General features: G+C 35.3%; 1 protein-coding gene across 6 annotated transcripts in view; it reads right to left on the reverse strand.

Moving 5' to 3' along the window:
• The window catches only part of SGCE (sarcoglycan epsilon), a 69,820-nt gene that overhangs the window by 30,332 nt on the left and 20,585 nt on the right, over positions 1–18,903 (reverse strand). For all 6 annotated transcript variants that reach the window (XM_041727976.1, XM_041727972.1, XM_041727975.1 and 3 more), the window contains 3 exons: positions 11,461–11,583; positions 9,726–9,883; positions 3,238–3,310 (listed from right to left, as the gene is read on the reverse strand). In XM_041727976.1, coding sequence (XP_041583910.1) covers positions 3,238–3,310; positions 9,726–9,883; positions 11,461–11,583 — 354 coding nt within the window. The remainder of the gene's footprint in view (positions 1–3,237; positions 3,311–9,725; positions 9,884–11,460; positions 11,584–18,903) is intronic.

The following is an 18,903-nucleotide window of genomic DNA, read 5'->3' on the forward strand; positions in this document are numbered from 1 at the left end:
TATATCTGTAAAGTATTATACTGTTATTCAACAATTAAGTAAAAACTAAAAATTACACAATAAGTAACTGAAATCTTGATGACCTCATTTCTTATGAAGGTTCTTTAATACTAAAGGACACTTGATGCCAGAGGTGAAGTCAGGGAAGATGTTCAGGCTTTAGAATTTTCTACAGTGTGGTATCTCTTCCTAAAGATTGAGTTTTTCATGGAACTAATCACAGAAGGTTCTTCATTCATCTTCTACACTGCCATTTATTCTGCTTGTGATTTTGTTAGATTTGTTTGATGTATAGCTCATCTGCAGTCTTCTAAAATATGATATATTTATTCTATTTTATGTAGATAAGTTTCCTGTTTTATGCAAATACATTTCCTGTTTTATATAGCTAAACAGTAGCTTAATCATGCCACATTTTTCTCCATACTGAAAAACAGCCATGCATAAATATGCCATGAAGAACAGTTTCTTGGCAATAAATAATATTTACAAATAATACCAAATATAGTTATGAGTGTGCTAGAAGTCTATCATCCATTAATTTCACTCAGTGTTTTTATATCCACTTTTCTAAAAAAGCATGCAAAACATTTTTCTTGTTTTCAGTGCTCCTTTTTGGAGAACTGTTACTTGGTTTTCCCTAATCCATGCGACCCTGCTTCGTGGCTCCTTTCTGAGACCCGCTGCCGCCACACCCTTAGAGGCTCTGGGCCATGCAGCTGCCTGCTGTCTACAGAGCCAAGCACTACTGCCAGACCTTCCAAAGATGAGTCATAGGAGCTTTCTAACTTTGGGGAAATCCCATGCCTGCTATATTTGGACATCACAGAGGCCAAGGGAACAGTAGGCCAACAGATTGGTGGCAGGCCTCTGAGACACGAAACCCAATTTAGAGAATCACTCTATGTACTCTCCTTGAGCTCCATGCTCTGTGATTCTACATGACTAATTTCCCATTAGGTCTCTCAGAGCAGGAGACAGTTGGGCAGAGAGTCAGATTGAGCATGATTATCCTGATATGCAACTTTTGCTATTTCTTTTCCTAATCTCATCTGGGAGAAATGGCACATGTGTAGGCCCTGCTCAAAGATGTCCATCCGGGATCCCTGGGTGGCGCAGCGGTTTGGCGCCTGCCTTTGGCCCGGGGCGCGATCCTGGAGACCCGGGATCGAATCCCACGTCGGGCTCCCGGTGCATGGAGCCTGCTTCTCCCTCTGCCTGTGTCTCTGCTTCTCTCTCTCACTGTGTGCCTATCATAAATAAATAAAATTAAAAAAAAAAATCTGTTATTGGGATCCCTGGGTGGCGCAGCGGTTTGGCGCCTGCCTTTGGCCCAGGGCGCGATCCTGGAGACCGGGGATCGAATCCCACATCAGGCTCCCAGTGCATGGAGCCTGCTTCTCCCTCTGCCTGTGTCTCTGCCTCTCTCTCTCTCTGTGACTATCATAAATAAATAAAAATTAAAAAAAAAAAACATCAAAGATGTCCATCCTAGTGCCCATATTTATGCTGTCTAGACCAGCAAGGATAAATGCATGCTCTCTGGTTCACTGGTTTTCATATGTAAAAGGCAGAAGGGCAGCTCTGCCTGAAATAAAAATGGAGGCTTCCAAAACCTGTCCAGTGTTCCTACCCCACGAACACATCTTCAAAATCCCTGATTTAGATAAATAGCCCGTAAAGCCAACTTTCAATCCTATAGATGTCTGATAGTCTTCCATTAGTATCTGCTTGAACATTGGTGCCTGTGCATCAAACACCTATTAGGATGTCAGTATATTCTGTATCTACCAGTACTGAGACCAGACTTGAGGCCGTCTCTCAGTCTGTAAGGACTCCTGTACCTAAGAATGGGGAGCCCCCTTGAGGGCATTATGGTAAGGTTAGTGGTCCAAGCACAGTATAATGTAACCATACCACTACACTGATGAATTCCTGAGGAGAAAGGGAATTTTGTGATTATTCTGATCATTAATGGCATTCCAATTTTACAGGAATAACTTTAGACTGGGTGCAAGCATCCAGTAACAATTGAAGTTGGGAATAAAAGTCTTCCTGTTCCAAGCAGGAATCTAAAGATTCCTGGGAAGACCATGGGAAGGAGAAAAGGACAGGGAATCTTCTGCCCAGGCCCACAGAACTAGCATTTGGACTTGCTTTCCATATATGAAAGTCACTTTAAATTTTAAACTAGCACATTTGTTGTCTGCATCTGATACTGCTGAAACCGGGGGAAAAAACTTATGTAAAGGGATTCAAATCTCTATGCAATCTCCCAATTTATGTTCTGCAGTATCAATTCTATATAAATTACTTCCTTCCATAAAATATAAAGGCAATTTTTTAACTCAACCTTTACTGAATTACCATGAATTCCAAATTAGTAGGTCCTAAAAAATGCTTTGCATTTGCTCATTTAATTGTACTCACAAATAGAACTATAAATTCTCTATTTAGGACACATAATTGTTTTAATAATTTTGGGATAAAAATGCTGTGTCCGTTCTTCTTCTGTTACCCTCATAATGATATCTAGTATAGAGGGGGGTATCCATGATACATAAATTTTAACAACAAAGTTTTTAGCAGTATGTACTTTTCCCAATAAAACTCCAAAATAGGACAGAATATTTGAAATAACAATTCTTGGAATATTCCCCTATCCCTAACTTTCCAAATCCTTGAGAATCACTTACAATTTGAGTATATGTAAATCCAAATTACTCATAGACTCTAGAAATGAATAATTAGCTATTTAGGAAGGAGTCTGTGACCCAAATTCCAGTTTATTTCCATCAACAACTCTGTCTTCACATGTGATCAGTTTTAAAGTAAAATAATAAAACTAGCTACTAATTACTGATCCTGTATCCTGCACTCAGCCCTGTGTTAAGCACATTTCAATTCTTAACTCATGGACTCCTTCCTTACCCTGGACTTGGGAGAGAAATGCTAGTCTTGGTCTCATTTTATAGATGATGAAACCAAGGCCTGCAGAGATAAGTGGCCTGTGTGCTTGGGTCTCTATTCTGAGCTTTTCAGCACCATCACCCATCATGATATTTTATAACCAATTAAAGGTTGTTTAGCTTTATTTTCTATACTTTACCATTTTGTTAGTTATATTAGGTATGTGGTCCCTGAAAATCCTTGACTATATTTTGCATAGATACATAAACCATAATGAAATACTTTTGTATATAAGAAAAGAATCAGCAACATATCTTCCATACGTACCTTCTGCTGACATTATATTAATTACCAAATTATGCCTTGCAGTCTCAAAGGTACGCCTATTGTAGGCAGTTATCTATTAGAAAAAGAAAATCATATTAAAGAAGTGAAATGTTATTTGGGAAACAAAATTCATTAAGGACAAAATGAAAACAAATTGTCGTTCTTTCCATTTTCATTATTTATGTACTTACAAAATGTGCCTTCTCCGGGCAAGAACAACTCAGAGCTTTTAGCAATGTTATGGGAAAATAAATAATTAGGCAAGTCTATTTAACATGCTAAAACAAAAAGTTAAAATCAGAAAGGCCCTTTTACAGAAGACCGTTAAGTGCTAGCAGCAATGCAGATGCATCATTAGTAAATGGATTAACCATTAGAAATTACTTACCACTGCCATTCTAAGATTTCAAAAAACCCCACAAAAACAATGTATTTTTGTACTTTTAAATGGAGCTTGAGGATTACACTAAAAAGTACACTTAAAAAAAAGCACATCTTTTGTGTTGCTTGTATTCAGTACTAAACTGCACGCCAACCAGTCAAAATATGCACGAATAACCTCTTAGAAATCATATCTCATGATGGGAGTAGAGCAGTAAGGATCATAGTCTATAAGGCTCATGGCACATGCCCAAAAACACATATCAATCCCTTTGTAGAGTCAAATATTAGTAAACATTTGCAGAGCCAAAGAACTTACATCAAAGTCAACTCAGAAACAGCCACTGCAAACAACAAACAAAGCAAAGGCCAACAACAGGCTATGGCTTCAAAAATTAAGGAATAATTAACTTTATTACAGATATTAAATCACTCAGACAGGTCTACAGTACCTTAAAAACAACAAATGATTGTGTAATAGTCTTAGCATCCCAGCACTAGCCTCCTGGTAGTGACTGCAGCTGGAGTGGGCAGCGAGATAAAAGAGAGCAGGACCAAACTGACCCAAACTAAAAATAATAATTGTGCCTATGTAAAAATAAATACTAAGGATTTTTACAGCATCGTATATGAGCTTGAAATGAAAGAAATCACACTTATCAGAAATAGTATTTGAGAGCGAAAGAAAACACCAGAAGTTTGGAATACCTAAGTCCAACCCTTTAAATATTTCAAAGTACATATTCTGAAAAGCATACTACTGCACAAAGTTAAAAAGATTTCTCTGTCCCCAATCTGTCGAATTTCTGTTGGATTTAATGACTTCCTTGTTGCTATCTGTTGGGACACATAATCAACGAGGTTCATGCAGGACACTAAAATTAAGACTAGTCATTAAAATAAATTAGGAACTATTGTTCACAAAGAAGTAACTGAAAAGATGCAAAAAAGACTTGAGAATCTTCATGATTTCAAAGGTTTGCCCTGCAAAAAACTTAATCATATTCTCACTGGAAAGAAAAAAGTATCAATTTTCTACTATTTGTTAGAATATCTCAGAGCTAAAACTCAGAAATATTAGACATTTTCAAGTCAGTGACAAGATTTTTATGGCTAGCCTTCTCATAATTATCACAGATTTCATTACTATAAATTTCATAAATTCTAATATTTTTTAAAGTCACAGGCTACCAGAAAGAGTGAAGTAGGTTTCATAAATGAGAAGAGAATTTTATTATCTGAATTTATATTTAATGTTTAATTTTAACAGCTACAACAGAACGCAGTCCTTCTATCACTTCTAAGGAGATATTTAAATACAGTAACATTCTCAGTTCAATTTTACTTATGAGAATGTGAGACCCTTTACAGCAGAGAGGTATCAGGTGTGTATACTTTTTTGATCCCCTATTTCTAGAAAAGTGGCTGATCTATTTTTTTTTAATTTTTTTTTAATTTTTTTTTTTATTTATTTATGATAGTCACAGAGAGAGAGAGAGAGGCAGAGACACAGGCAGAGGGAGAAGCAGGCTCCATGCACCGGGAGCCTGACGTGGGATTCGATCCCGGGTCTCCAGGATCACGCCCTGGGCCAAAGGCAGGCGCTAAACCGCTGCGCCACCCAGGGATCCCGGCTGATCTATTTTAGATGCTTAATAAATATCTGCTAATAAATTAATCCATGGGTTTATATGATTAAATATGAGTTGAAAATATGCAAAACTCTGACTATATTAATAGAATATTTTTACATACTGTAAATGTTACTATATATGAATAAAGAAGTTATAGATAAATCACTACTTGTGTTAAATGAAAAGTATGCCAAATTTTCAACATTACCTTTTTAGCATATTATTTGACATATTCATAACATTATGTTAGTAGTATGGTATCAGAACATAATGAACCTGAGAATCTTAGCTTGACACACGTATTTCTGTCCTATCCCTTTCTCCCACCAGAAGTAGACATTTTGAATTTTATCATCCTTTTATTTTAAATATAGTCTTATTATAAATGCATGTATGCTTAAAATATGTTATTTAGTTTGCCTGTTTTTGAGCTCTATAAAAATGTTTAACTCCATGTAGCCTTTTGGGATTTGTTTTTTTTATTCAACATTATGCTTAAAACATTTATCTATGTTGCTGAGCAAGCTGATGTTCATTGTTGCTGTAAACATTCGGTGATACTGTAAAAGAGTGGTAGGGTGGCAGATGGTACTTCACTTGTGGTGAGTATAGCATAACTAGAGAGTTGTCAAATCACTGTGTTGTACACCTGAAACTATGCAACATTGTGTGTCAAGTCTACTAAATATTTTTTGTAATTCATTATGTGAAAACTCCAAAATTTATTTATGTATTCTGCTGATGAACTTTTGTATATATTCTCTTCCTGATATACTTGTGGGTCTCCACTGCTCTGTGGATTTCCAGTGTTTTGCTATACAAACATCGTTCAATAAGCATGATTATCCATGCCTCCAGTGGACATTTGCAAGTGTTTCTTTTGGGTAAATGCCTAGAAGTGGGACTGCTGGATCATAGGGTAGTGGCACTCAGCTATGTGAAATATTCAATACTGTTTTCCAAAGGACTTATGCAATCCCCATATCCATCCTCAATGACTTTTACCAAGAGTAAACTTCTCGTTGTGGTCTTAATCTGAACATTTTTCAATACTGATGAGAGTAAGTTTTTTTTTTTAACCTAATTGTCATTTATATCTTCTCTTTAGTGAGATGTCTGTTCATGTCTTATTTCTTATTTTCATGTCTTATTATAGGAGTCCCCTCTTATATTTTAGATACATATCAATAGTCAGCTATATATTTTTAAAATACCTTCTATCAGTTTGTGGGTTGTCTATTTTTTAATGGTTTATTTTGACAAGTTTAGGTGACAAGTTTAGTGTAGTAAAATTTCTCAATCTTTTCTTAAGTAAAAAATATGTAGGAAAAGCTTCCCTACTCCAAATTCAGAAAAATATTCTTCAACATTTTCATATAATAGTTTAATATTTTGCTTTTCACATTTAAATCCTTAAACTATCTAGACTTGAGTTTTATATTTCCTATGAAGTAAGAATCTAATTTTGTGTTTGCCATATGGCTAACCGATTCTCTGAGCACCATTCAGTAGACATCCTTTTCCCCGATCATTTGCGGCACCATCTCTTCTGACATACATCATTGTTCCAGATGGATCTGTTTCTGGGCTCTCTATTCTATTAATTGGTTAATTTGTCTATCTCTGTATCTATACATCTTTGTGAAATTACTATAGGCTTATAATAAATTTTGACGTCTGGAAAGGAAAGAAACCTTTCCCTCTTCTTTTTCTTCTTTAGGAGTATCTTGATTGTTCTTGCCATTTACCATCTTTTTTTTTCCCCATTTACTTATCTTCACAGATTTTAGAATTAGTTGACACTGGTTTCATGAAAAAACCAACTGTGATTTTTACTGGAATTGCATTGAAGCTATAGATCAATTGGGGGAAAGTGATGCCTTCATGAATTCAAGTATTCCTATCCCTGAATGGACTACCTTTCCATTTATATAATCTTACTTTTTTTTTTAAATTTTTTTATTTATTTATGATAGTCACAGAGAGAGAGAGAGAGAGAGAGAGAGGCAGAGACATAGGCAGAGGGAGAAGCAGGCTCCATGCACCGGGAGCCCGACGTGGGATTCGATCCTGGGTCTCCAGGATCGCGCCCTGGGCCAAAGGCAGGCACCAAACCGCTGCGCCACCCAGGGATCCCCCATTTATATAATCTTACTATTAAGTTTTATAACTTTCTCCATACAAACTTTGCATACCTTCTGATAGATCTATTCTAAGTACCTTATAAATTTTGTTGTTATTAAAAATAGTATCTTTTTAAAACATTTATTTTCTCAATACTTATTTTTCATGTATAGAAATAAAACCAAGTTTTTCATATTGATCCTATAGCTTACTGCTAGGCTTTCCTAAAATTTTAATAGTCTAAAGACTCTTTATAGCATTGACAATTCTATTTCTTCCCTTAAATACTTACAGATTATGTTTTTTTTTTCTTTACTGCACTAGCTAAGATTTCTAATATATTCTGTAATAGATGGGGTAGAGGGTTCATTCCTGTTTTGTTCTTCAATTTTTTTAAAGATTTTATTTATTTATTCATGAGAGACACACACAGAGAGAGGCAGAGACATAGGCAGAGGAAGAAGCAGGCTCCATGCAAGAAGCCCGATATGGGACTCGATCCTGGGACTCCGGGATCACACCCTGAGCCAAAGGCAGATGCTCAACCGCTCAGCCACAGGCGTCCCTGTTGTTCAATTTAAACAGAATTCCTCTAATGTTTTTCCAGTTAAAAAATGACATTTGCGGGCACCCCCGGTGGCGCAGCGGTTTAGCGCCGCCTGCAGCCCGGGTCTGATCCTGGAGACCCAGGATGGAGTCCCGCGTCAGGCTCCCTGCATGGAGCCTGCTTCTCCCTCTCCCTGTGTCTCTGCCTCTCAGTCTCTCTCTCTCTGAATAAATAAATTAAAAAAAAAAACTTATTTAAAAAAAATGACTTTTGCTATTATTTTGGGTAAATAACCTATATAACTTTACTGAATAGTTTTTAAAATTATTTTGATAAGACAAAATAACCTTCTTTCTTATATGTATACATATTTCTATATCTATGTAGATAAACATATCTATATATTCTATTTCTATATCTATATATTTCCTTATCTTTTATCTACATTGTCTTAAGAAAGCAGATTTATTGATAGAAATCATTGAAAAGTAATGTTAATAACTTAACTTAAACTTCAATTCAAAAGAAAAAACACCTTCTCTTGACCAACACTGGAAGCTCATATAAAAGTCTATGGCTGATTAAAACTTTCGAGAAAAATTCAAAGCATGTAACCCCCTCAGAGTTTATACCACATAGAAAATATACCAGTCAGGACCTATATAAGCTCCTGGAAATTCCATTAGTAGTTCCTATGTTGTTGTCCTGGTCACTACTACTAAACTTTGTGGAATTGATGAGTTAAATTAGAGTCTAAAATCTAGAATCCTATAGGAATCAGGGCATAAAACTGTAATAGGACTGTCCTGCCATTAATCGCCATCATAATTCTGATTTTGTTGGGTATAATGGACTGGGAAACACTTCTAGATTTTATATCCATTTATTTTTTTAAAACGTATTCATTCCCATTAAAGTTTCAATGTCAGTATTGTTATTGCTATTGTTTTAATTTCTAATACCTTCCAGGTATGATGTTAGATACTGCTGAAAATCTGATGAATTCGAATACCACCTATGTCTTTCAGAATAAAAGCTAAACCTATCAGCATGGCTTATGGAACCTTCAAAGATCTACCCCTACCAACATCAACACCTCTGTTTCCATCATTTGCCCTCTGGGGTATGTCCTGCCTTCTAGCCCCAATTAGAGTTCTCTAACATCATGTGTTTTGGTTTTTTTTTTTATACCTCCAAGATTCTAATGTGGTATTTCTTGTAAGATAGCCTTCCTTCTACTTGTGAAGTGAATTCCTATTTACCCTTTTAAAACTCTGTATTAACAGTACCTTCTGATTAGAGTTGTTATGATGATGTTGACTAACAGTGGATTTCCATTCCAGTGCTTCAATGCCTGGACCAGAAGACACAACAGGACTCACCTGTTATTCATTTTTCTACCACAAGCAGTTATCATAATACTTAGCACATGATAGGGGCTCATCAGGTATCTGTTTAAAGACTATATTTTAATGAACATGAAAATTTGAAATTAATATATAAAGCAAATGTTTCCAGTTTATATTTATTTTCTTAAATAGAATTCATACTATAGTAATCTACTTCTTTTAAATGTCTTTTAATTTTTTTACACTAACTTAGACTGCTCCTTTTTATATATAAAAACAGAAATAAAGACCTTTGTAAATGAGCAAAAAGGAATGGTTCATTTCCAAATGCTATCTAATGTGTTTCTATGTATAAAATACTGAAAACTACTGTCATAAATTTTAATTTCAACATTTGAAACTCAAAATACAAAAAAAAACACCCATAATACAACTTTGTTATAATTAAATTACCTCAATTATTGTTGGTTTCCCCACATTTTCAGCTGTTGGAGACCCATATAGGACTCCATCGCTATACGGTGTCCTTTGGATATATCGAAGCCATCCAGGTCGGTCTGGGTAACCCATTAAATTTGTGTTAAATGTTATAGGATCATTACTAATCTCACCTAGATAAGAAGCACAGAATTAAGATATAAAACAGTTATTTTCACACATGTTGCTTTCATAATTTCAATCAAAATATTTCTAAAATCTTTTTCTTAAATTTGTAGCAAACTAAATACACACCAAAAAAAAAAAAATCCATCTGGTAATTCAGATTAGAGCCTCAAGTAAAGAAAAAATCTTTTTGGTTGTTTAGTTTGCCTAGAAATCTCATGCAACGAAGAAAGCAGTCATACAATGTCTTTGGAAATTTTGTTTTCTTTCCTTTTCTTTGATCACAGAGGAGTGTGAAAGTTCTGCCAATGAGACAACTATCTTTCAGGCAAATCCCTTAATGGTGCTGATGTATTCATTCTCTTGAGAAGCCTTTCATAAAACTCTGGACACTCTTGAACTAGTCTTAAAGAATATCTCAAAATTTTAAGTGTCATCAAAACAAAAATAATGTAATTTTAAAATCTTGGAGAATGAGTTGCCAAAGATGTTATAAATCCAAAAGAAATGTAACTAAGAAACAATAATAACAGCATCATTTGTTAGGATGTGCCTGGCCTTTACAGGCACAATTTCACCTGATTTTTCAAACACACCTATAAAGTGGTACTACTATTAGCCCTAATTTTACTGATAGGATATGTAATTTTCCTTGTTAAGCAACTTCTCAAATGGTGAAATTAGAATTTAATTTCAGCTGGATTCCAGAAACTATGCTTTTCATTACATATTTTCTTCCCAAATGTTGGAGCTACTGTTCAAAAGGTTCAGCTGTACAGTTCTGCAAACACAGAATGCCACACAAAAGAACATTTTTTAAATAACTGATGAAAAGATTACTTTTTTCTTAATGTGGGTGAGAACATGGTTAACTATTTTCTGTTTTTAGGTATGTTATTCATAATATCATCTACAAAAATAATATTTATATTAATTTTAATGCTATAATTTTAAGAAATTTTTTGTTACTTAAGAGTTGTAATAACATATTTTTCTTGCTATTCTTTCTATATCTTCATTAATTTGATGGCATTGGTGACAGTCCAACACAAGATAATTTAAACCAACAGTGAATTAATAAATAAAGCATCATAATTGGTATTATTTTGAAGGAAAAATTAATCTCCATTATATTATTAAGAAGTTATATAAAATTATCTCATATTATAAAAGCTTTCTTGATAATTCTTGTTTAATACCGTATTTCATTCTCTTCTACAACACATGTTTGGTCTTCCAAAAATCAATGTACTATGTAAGAATCTGTCTTAATACAGAAAATCATAATTGTACAGCTATAATTATTTCTATGCAAACAGAGGTAGGTCATTTGTCAAAAGCACAAAACTCAGCACTGGAAAACTGGAAATAAAGGTTTTTTAAAAATTCGAAAATGAACTATTTCCTTCTGTAATTAAATTTTTAATCTTAAAATGGGAACTATCCTACAACAACCAATTTATCACATATGCAGACCATTTCAAATAATGTTAATAATATTTGATCATATATCATCTAAATTATGCACACTAAACAAAAAGAAAAATTTAGTAAGTTAACCACTTTTTTGCCACTGAGAACATACCAGGCTTGGGGTAAGGTGGAAATTCCCCCTTAAAATACTCTCTTTCCAAAACATGAACAAAGAGGACACCTGCAGACGGGTATACATTCCGATCAGAATGCACCTTCGAGAAAATAGTGTACACTGAAAACAAAGAGGGAAGATAAGAGATAGAAAAATAATGATATACTTTCAATAATTCACTTACACTAAAGAAAGGTTTCACTTTTTTATAAATTTCTGGGAAAACAAGCAACATGCACAACGTTGTTAAGAAGTTTGTTTTAAAGGGAAATTATTTCAAGACAAAACACAGAACAACTCTTTCAATGTGTGTGTTTAGAGACTTTCAAATATGTCAATGAAATTAGGCACATTTAATAATTTAAATTGTTATTAAATAATGAAGACATTCATAATATTTTTTCAGTAATTTCTTTTTATGGAAATAATTGCCAACGAAATATATCATGAGAACTGACCAAGTGCATAATTACTACGGTTTATCTTTTTTCCTTCTTTCAAAGCAAAGTATAAAGAGTAATTTTTAAATGCTAAGAATCTAAACTGTATTAACTATTTGCTAGACATAGCATACCATACTATATAATATCATCAGTATATGTAAGGTTACTTTCATATATACTTATAAAAGTGCACTGGATACTTTCTCTGTATTATTTCTTGTATCTCTCCCCTTGTATCTCTTCTTTATTCCATTTTACTTGATCTTGACATTTAATAATTCACACAATATAATCTCTTCTGCTATGCTATATCCTAAAAAATACCAAAAAAAATCACATAATAAAATTCAGTGCAAATAATTTCTTTAAATGAAATAGGGGAAGATTTCATGGTTACTTATGATATGTAAGTATGTATTTATGTATTCATAAATACATTAAAATGGCTAAATTGGTTTGGTTAGTTCCCACCTATTGTTTTTCCTGTGATATCATCATCTCCACCAACACATTACTGCCATTAAATCTGTCACCTCTACAATCTCCTTCAGTTTTCTATCTTCCTGATTGGTTAGCATGGCTGCAATTTTTAAACATATAAATCCTATCAGGCCAGTTCTATTTTTTTTAGTCACTGATGGATTTGTAAATGTAGTAACTAACCTTGAGAACCTCAAGGTTGTTCACTCTAGGCTCACAACTAACTAAAAGCCCTAGATACAAGATCATTGACAGTAAAATTTTCGGCATAAAAATAAGAACTCCCACAAAATGTTTCTTTATCTGTGAAAACTTGTCCCTGCAGTTCTGTGGATGGCTGCCAAATTTGGAGAACTGAACTAAAATATTTGGCTTGTACCTTCACGTATCCATAGCTTTGCTACTAAAAACACAACTTCAAAGGCTATGGAACAGACGGAAGGAAGCTCAAGTTACGTTTAAACTAGGTAGGTAAAGGTAACTCCTCCTTTCCTGATTTACTTTGCCAGTTTTCTTAAGTAGTCTTGGTATTTAGAGGACCTAGCATTTTCTCCTCAAGAACAGTTTACTCCATTGAGAATGATATTTGCTGTGGACTTTTCGGAGATGGCTTTTAAGATGCTGAGGAATGTTCCCTCTATCCCTACACCCTGAAGAGTTTTGATCAGGAATGGATGCTGTATTTTGTCAAATGCTTTCTCTGCATCTATTGAGAGGATCCTATGGTTCTTGTTTTTTTATCTTGTTGATATGATCTATTATACTGATTGCTTTACGAGTGTTGAACCAGCCTTGCATCCCGGGGATAAATCCCACTTGGTCATGGTGAATAATCTTCTTAATCTACTGTTGGATCCTATTGGCTAGTATCTTGTTGAGAATTTTTGCATCTGTGTTCATCAGGGATATTGGTCTATAAGTCTCCTTCTTGGTGGGGTCTTTGTCTGGTTTTGGAATTAAGGTGATGCTGGCCTCATAGAACGACTTTCGAAGTATTCCATCTCTTTCTATCTTTTGGAACAGCTTTAGTAGAATAGGTATTGTTTCTTCTTTAAATGTTTGATAGAATTCCCCTGGGAAGCCATCTGGCCCTGGACTTTTGTGTCTTGAACAGAAATTTCACAGAGGAAGACATAGACATAGCCAACAAGCACATGAGAAAATGCTCCGCATCACTGGCCATCAGGGAAATACAAATCAAAACCACAATGAGATACCACCTCACACCAGTGAGAATGGGGAAAATTAACAAGGCAGGAAACAATAATGTTGGAGAGGATGTGGAGAAGGGGAACCCTCTTGCACTGTTGGTGGGAATGTGAACTGGTATAGCCCCTCTGAAAAACTGTGTGGAGGTTCCTCAAAGAGTTAAAAATAGATCTGCCCTATGACCCAGCAATTGCACTGCTGGGGATTTACCCCAAAGATACAGATGCAGTGAAACGCCGAAACACCTGCACCCCAATGTTTATAGCAGCAATATCCACAATAGCCAAACTGTGGAAGGAGCCTCGGTGTCCATCGAAAGATGAATGGATAAAGAAGCTGTGGTATATGTATACAATGGAATATTACTTAGCCATTAGAAACGACAAATACCCACCATTTGTTTCAATATGGATGGAACTGGAGGGTATTAGGCTGAGTGAAATAAGTCAATTGAAGGACAAACATATATGGTCTCATTAATTTGGAGAATATAAAAAATAGTGAAAGAGAATAAAGGGGAAAGGAGAGAAAATGAGTGGGAAATATCAGAGAGGGTGACAGAACATGAGAGACACCTAACTCTGGGAAACAACCAAGGGGTGGTGGAAAGGGAGGTGGGTGGAGAGTTGGGGTGACTGGGTGACAGGCACTGAGGGGGGCACTTGACAGGATGCACACTGGGTGATATGCTATATGTTGGCAAATTGAACTCCAATAAAAAAAAATAAAAAATAAAAAAAAGAACAGTTTACTCACCTGTGGAAATGATCCCATTCCAAAAAACAAGAAAGAACAAATCATAGGAAAACAGTGAGGATGAGAATTTGAGCTTTTTCACCCATTGGATTCCACAACATCCCCCAAGTGCTAGGTGCTGTGGAGAATGTGAAGATGAAGGAAACCCAGTCCCTGCCTTCCATGAGTTCACCATCTGGCTTGGGAGACTAACGACCACCTAACTATGTATGATTTCTGAGGTGTAAACTCCTCTGGCAATATCTGGAAAGATGGCAAGGAGCAATGGAAGCTGGAAAAGATTTATTTAAGAAGTAGAACTTGACATGACTTGTAAAATACTAGCAAGATTCTGAAACTCACAGATGGGGATTTGGGCATTTCAGTGGTGAAAACTTGTGTAAGATACAATTGTGGGTTACTGGGGGGAATCTTTCAAGGAAAAAAAATAAGCCAATAGTCCTGGGGTATAATTAAGGTAAAAGGAGAAAAACTGGTAAGCAGAGTCAAATTATGGAGATTTGTGAACCCCTACAGAGAAGTTACTTCATTCCATGTATAGAGGTGTTTAAATTCCAGATCACAACCCTACATTCAAAGTACAGGAGTATTCTGAATAATCTAAAGGAATCTCTCCAGAGTTTAACTTATTCTTTCTAGAGATTAAAACACCTTGAAGTCCAGCACTGAATTTTATAGACCTTTGTTATTTTCTTGGCACCTAGAAAGTGTCTGATGTAGCTGAACAATTTTATCAATGCCTATTGAATGGAAGAATACCTTCTAGTTAAAAAGCACCACGGAGGTAAACACAAGTGTTATGTTCATGGACTATATATATATATATATATATACACTTAATATATATATTATATATATAATACTTAGCTTAAATTTCAGTTTTATAATTTGAATTCTCACACGTGTGTAGCAGTTTATGAGTTATCATCCTCCATTTACATTATAAACTACCAACAGTATCCCTTAGTTTTTGCTGCTACAAGGTAGTAAAAGCTAGCTTCTACAACCAAAAGAAAGGTTGTTCATATTAAACGGTATTGAAATGATTCTGTTTTCTATATAGCCCTTGGCAAGGCCTGAAGTAGAACCATTAAAGGGTACCTGCCACTGCCTATCACCTCACTTCAAGGACTAATATAGAACATCTCAGTTTCTGCTTTCACGAAAAACATTTCTGTGATCTACAGAGCCAAACCACAATCTACCATGGCCCTCATGGGTTTTAGGATGACATCCACATTTCTTTATTCACATGTACTCAGTTGCCTTTTTGCAATCTGCTGAACTGCATACTTGCTGGTCAGTTACCTTGGCAACTCCACAGTAAAGCCTGCTTCACTATAAGTATAGTACGCCATTCACTTTGAGAAAAACATGATATGGATGTATGGCACAATCATCTAGAAATGGAAAATGACTAAGCCACTATGTTTTGTTTGTGAAAATAATACTTCCTTTTTGTAGCATCAGTTTAAATTATGGGCACCCACACAACATTTTAGAGAAGTGCCCTTTACCTTTACCTTCCCCATTTGTTACTTGCAAAACAAATCGCTCTTCAACCGAGGCTATTTGGACAGTACTTAGACCTAGCTTCCTTTCGGAAACAACAAATGACACAGTATTCAAAGGTACAGGCTCTTGTTCTAAACACGAACTATATAAATAATGCTGATATGTTCTGTACCAACACCAACAACCGCTGTTACTCAGCTAACACATGTTGCGCTCACATGTACCTAAGCAGTAGTCACAAACAGAAAGCCTGAAGCATATTGTCTTCCTTAAACGCAAACCCTGAAAATCAAATTTAAACTCTAAAAATGCACAGTACTAAAATCTAATAATGTCTGAAATATACATGTGTACAGTGTCATGCTAATCAAGCTGAGGTCACAGGGTCTGGTCTCTGTGTATCGCATGGCTTTGCAATTGTCTACGGCTGCAAATCCATTACCTCTGCAAACACATGCCACTGGATACAAATGAAACTGGAAACCAGTGTGCGGCTAAATCCCGTGCAAATCCATCACCATTAATGGGAAAAACAATTAAACCAAAAGTCCAACCCACAGGGGGTCATAAACATCATCTTCAAGCAGTGAGGGTAGCTAGATTCGCAAAGATTAAAAACTGAAGATAGGTAGTCATAAATAACAGATCTTTTTAAGGAAAAATTACATATCTCAGAAGAGCAAAAGAGTATATGGGCAAGCGGCCAGGGTAATTATGTCACCCTCCCTAAACGTAGTTCAATGTCCTTCATTACCATGCTACCAAAAACTTCACAAAACTGTTCACTGTACGTTTTAGTCATAAGGTACAGAAAACTACAGTCCATTTCAACAATTATGTGACAGCAGAGAGCCAAGAATCAAGTAACAGACGGTGATGGCAGTAGCAATAAAGTGGGACCTCATGCTAGCTAAATAGCATCCTGTCTTCCTTTATTAATAGTCCATTTGAAATTTTCTCCCTAAGGGAGCAACATCGTGATGAGCATGTGCATTTGAGTGCTTATTTACAATTACTTAAAAACAAAAGCAAATTTGGATGTATTTAGTAAACATTAAATTTTGAAAGGATTATGGTGGTGCATTGCTAATGAATTTATAGCATATAACTTCACAATTATCACAATGATTATTTTTAATGGCATATGCACACGCTCAGGCACGTACAAAGTCCCTTCCCTACAAAAAAGTCCAGAGAACACTCACCAGACTTTTTTCTGCATCACCAAGAACAAGTACATGGATATAGAATAAACTAGCTGCTGAGTGTGAGACCCTGCAAGTCCCAGCTAGATTTAAACCTTAAAGTTGTCTCTCCACCGAACTCTTAGAGAAGAAACTCATAAAGTATTGTCAGTATTACACCTGGGTGGCCTTTGTTAGGTATCTGTTATGTGTCAATCTCTCATAGATGCTTTCTCACAAATTAATCCTTCTAAAAGGTCCATTTATATTAACCTTTGCTAATTTTTATGGTTTAATATAGTAAGTTCTCACTTTACCACACACTGCAAAGAAGGAAACATTTCAGAGAGCTGAGTTTTCTCAAGTACTGAATCAATCCTTTTTCATGATGGTAGAGAATCATCATTTGGCACATCAATTATTGCACTCTGCTCTATTATACAACAACGCCCTTATGGACCGTTTGGTTGCCTTGTCATTTACTGATCACACACCTCTGCTAGCAGGTCCCAGTCTGCTAATGCTTTTTAAGGTTGTGTGTTTTATAGATTTTCTGTTTTCTCATCTGTAGACAACTTGTCAGCTGTCATTTCTCATCGCTATCAGTATGTTTCCTATAGCAGCTCCTCTATCCCTTCTAATTTGCTGCTATTAATCTGCTGCAGGTTTAGAAACCAGACTACCAAATGAGGTGGCGTTGCGTGTTAAAGTAAGAACAAATTTGTTCTGTCTTAGCGCACGCAGGGCTCTGCTAAATGTGAAAAACAGGAGCCTGTGTTTGCCGCATCGATTTTGGCCACCTGAAGACCCTTTTGTGGTGTATTTCCTGGTCCTTACTTGATGCGGTATACTTCTGAATAGATGATCTTACTATAATTGGGACACAGCCATTACTTGAGATGGCAGCATAAACTCCATGTATTAAATGCATTCAGAAATAAATAAGTGTACCATAGAAAGCCTTAATTCAACCCATACATTATGTAAACATGAACTGTCAAATCAAAATGAATGGATTTAACGTGTTGTATAAAATAATTTCTTACATATTTGCTGTGTGGGAAATATACTGCGTAATTTAAACAAAGAGATCTATTGATTAAGTGATCTATTACCCTTAGCCGTAGCTAAATCAGCCTAAGAATATTGTAATGCACTCTAATTAATAAGTAATTTATTAATAAGAAATTAAAGCCTATTTCTAAAAGCACTTCAATTTTGTTAATTTGCCTCTCGTGTTCGGAGAGTTTTAAGAGATAAGCTATTCCATGGGAAACATGACAAGTGTGCTTTAACAGAGTACAAATTACTTAAAGAAGAAGATGCATATTTCTCAACTGTTCATTCTACTGCCTTGATAGTTACGTATTACCCAGAAAAATATTGGGGGTAATAATGATGAAGATTTTTAAATACATTTAAGATGAAAGATAATACTGAACAGTCATATATCTGGTACAGCTTTGAAAATAAACTTTTGCCTAAGCACCAGGACATTTCAATTCCTCAAAATCCTCTTTACATGTTAATCCTAATGTTAAGAATTGGAATATTATTTTAAAAGAAAGTTACATAAAAACATAATTGCTAAACTTGTTTTACTATATGACCACCTTTGATAATTTAAAAATTATAAGTTCTGCCAGAAAAAAATAAGACTCGTCTTATATTTTATAGCTTTAACAGCTAAAAGCTCTTTCTGAGGCTTGGAGCCCCGGTATACACAGCACTCCGAGAAGCTGCTACAAATTAATCAGAATTGATTATAAGAGATGAATTTCATTTGCTATCCCTACGTTGAGAGAATTCATTTCAGAGTTTTCAGAGTCTAATATATTTATGGTTTCCTTCCC

This window comes from Vulpes lagopus, chromosome 13 (assembly GCF_018345385.1).
Source record: "Vulpes lagopus strain Blue_001 chromosome 13, ASM1834538v1, whole genome shotgun sequence".
Lineage (NCBI taxonomy): Eukaryota > Metazoa > Chordata > Mammalia > Carnivora > Canidae > Vulpes > Vulpes lagopus.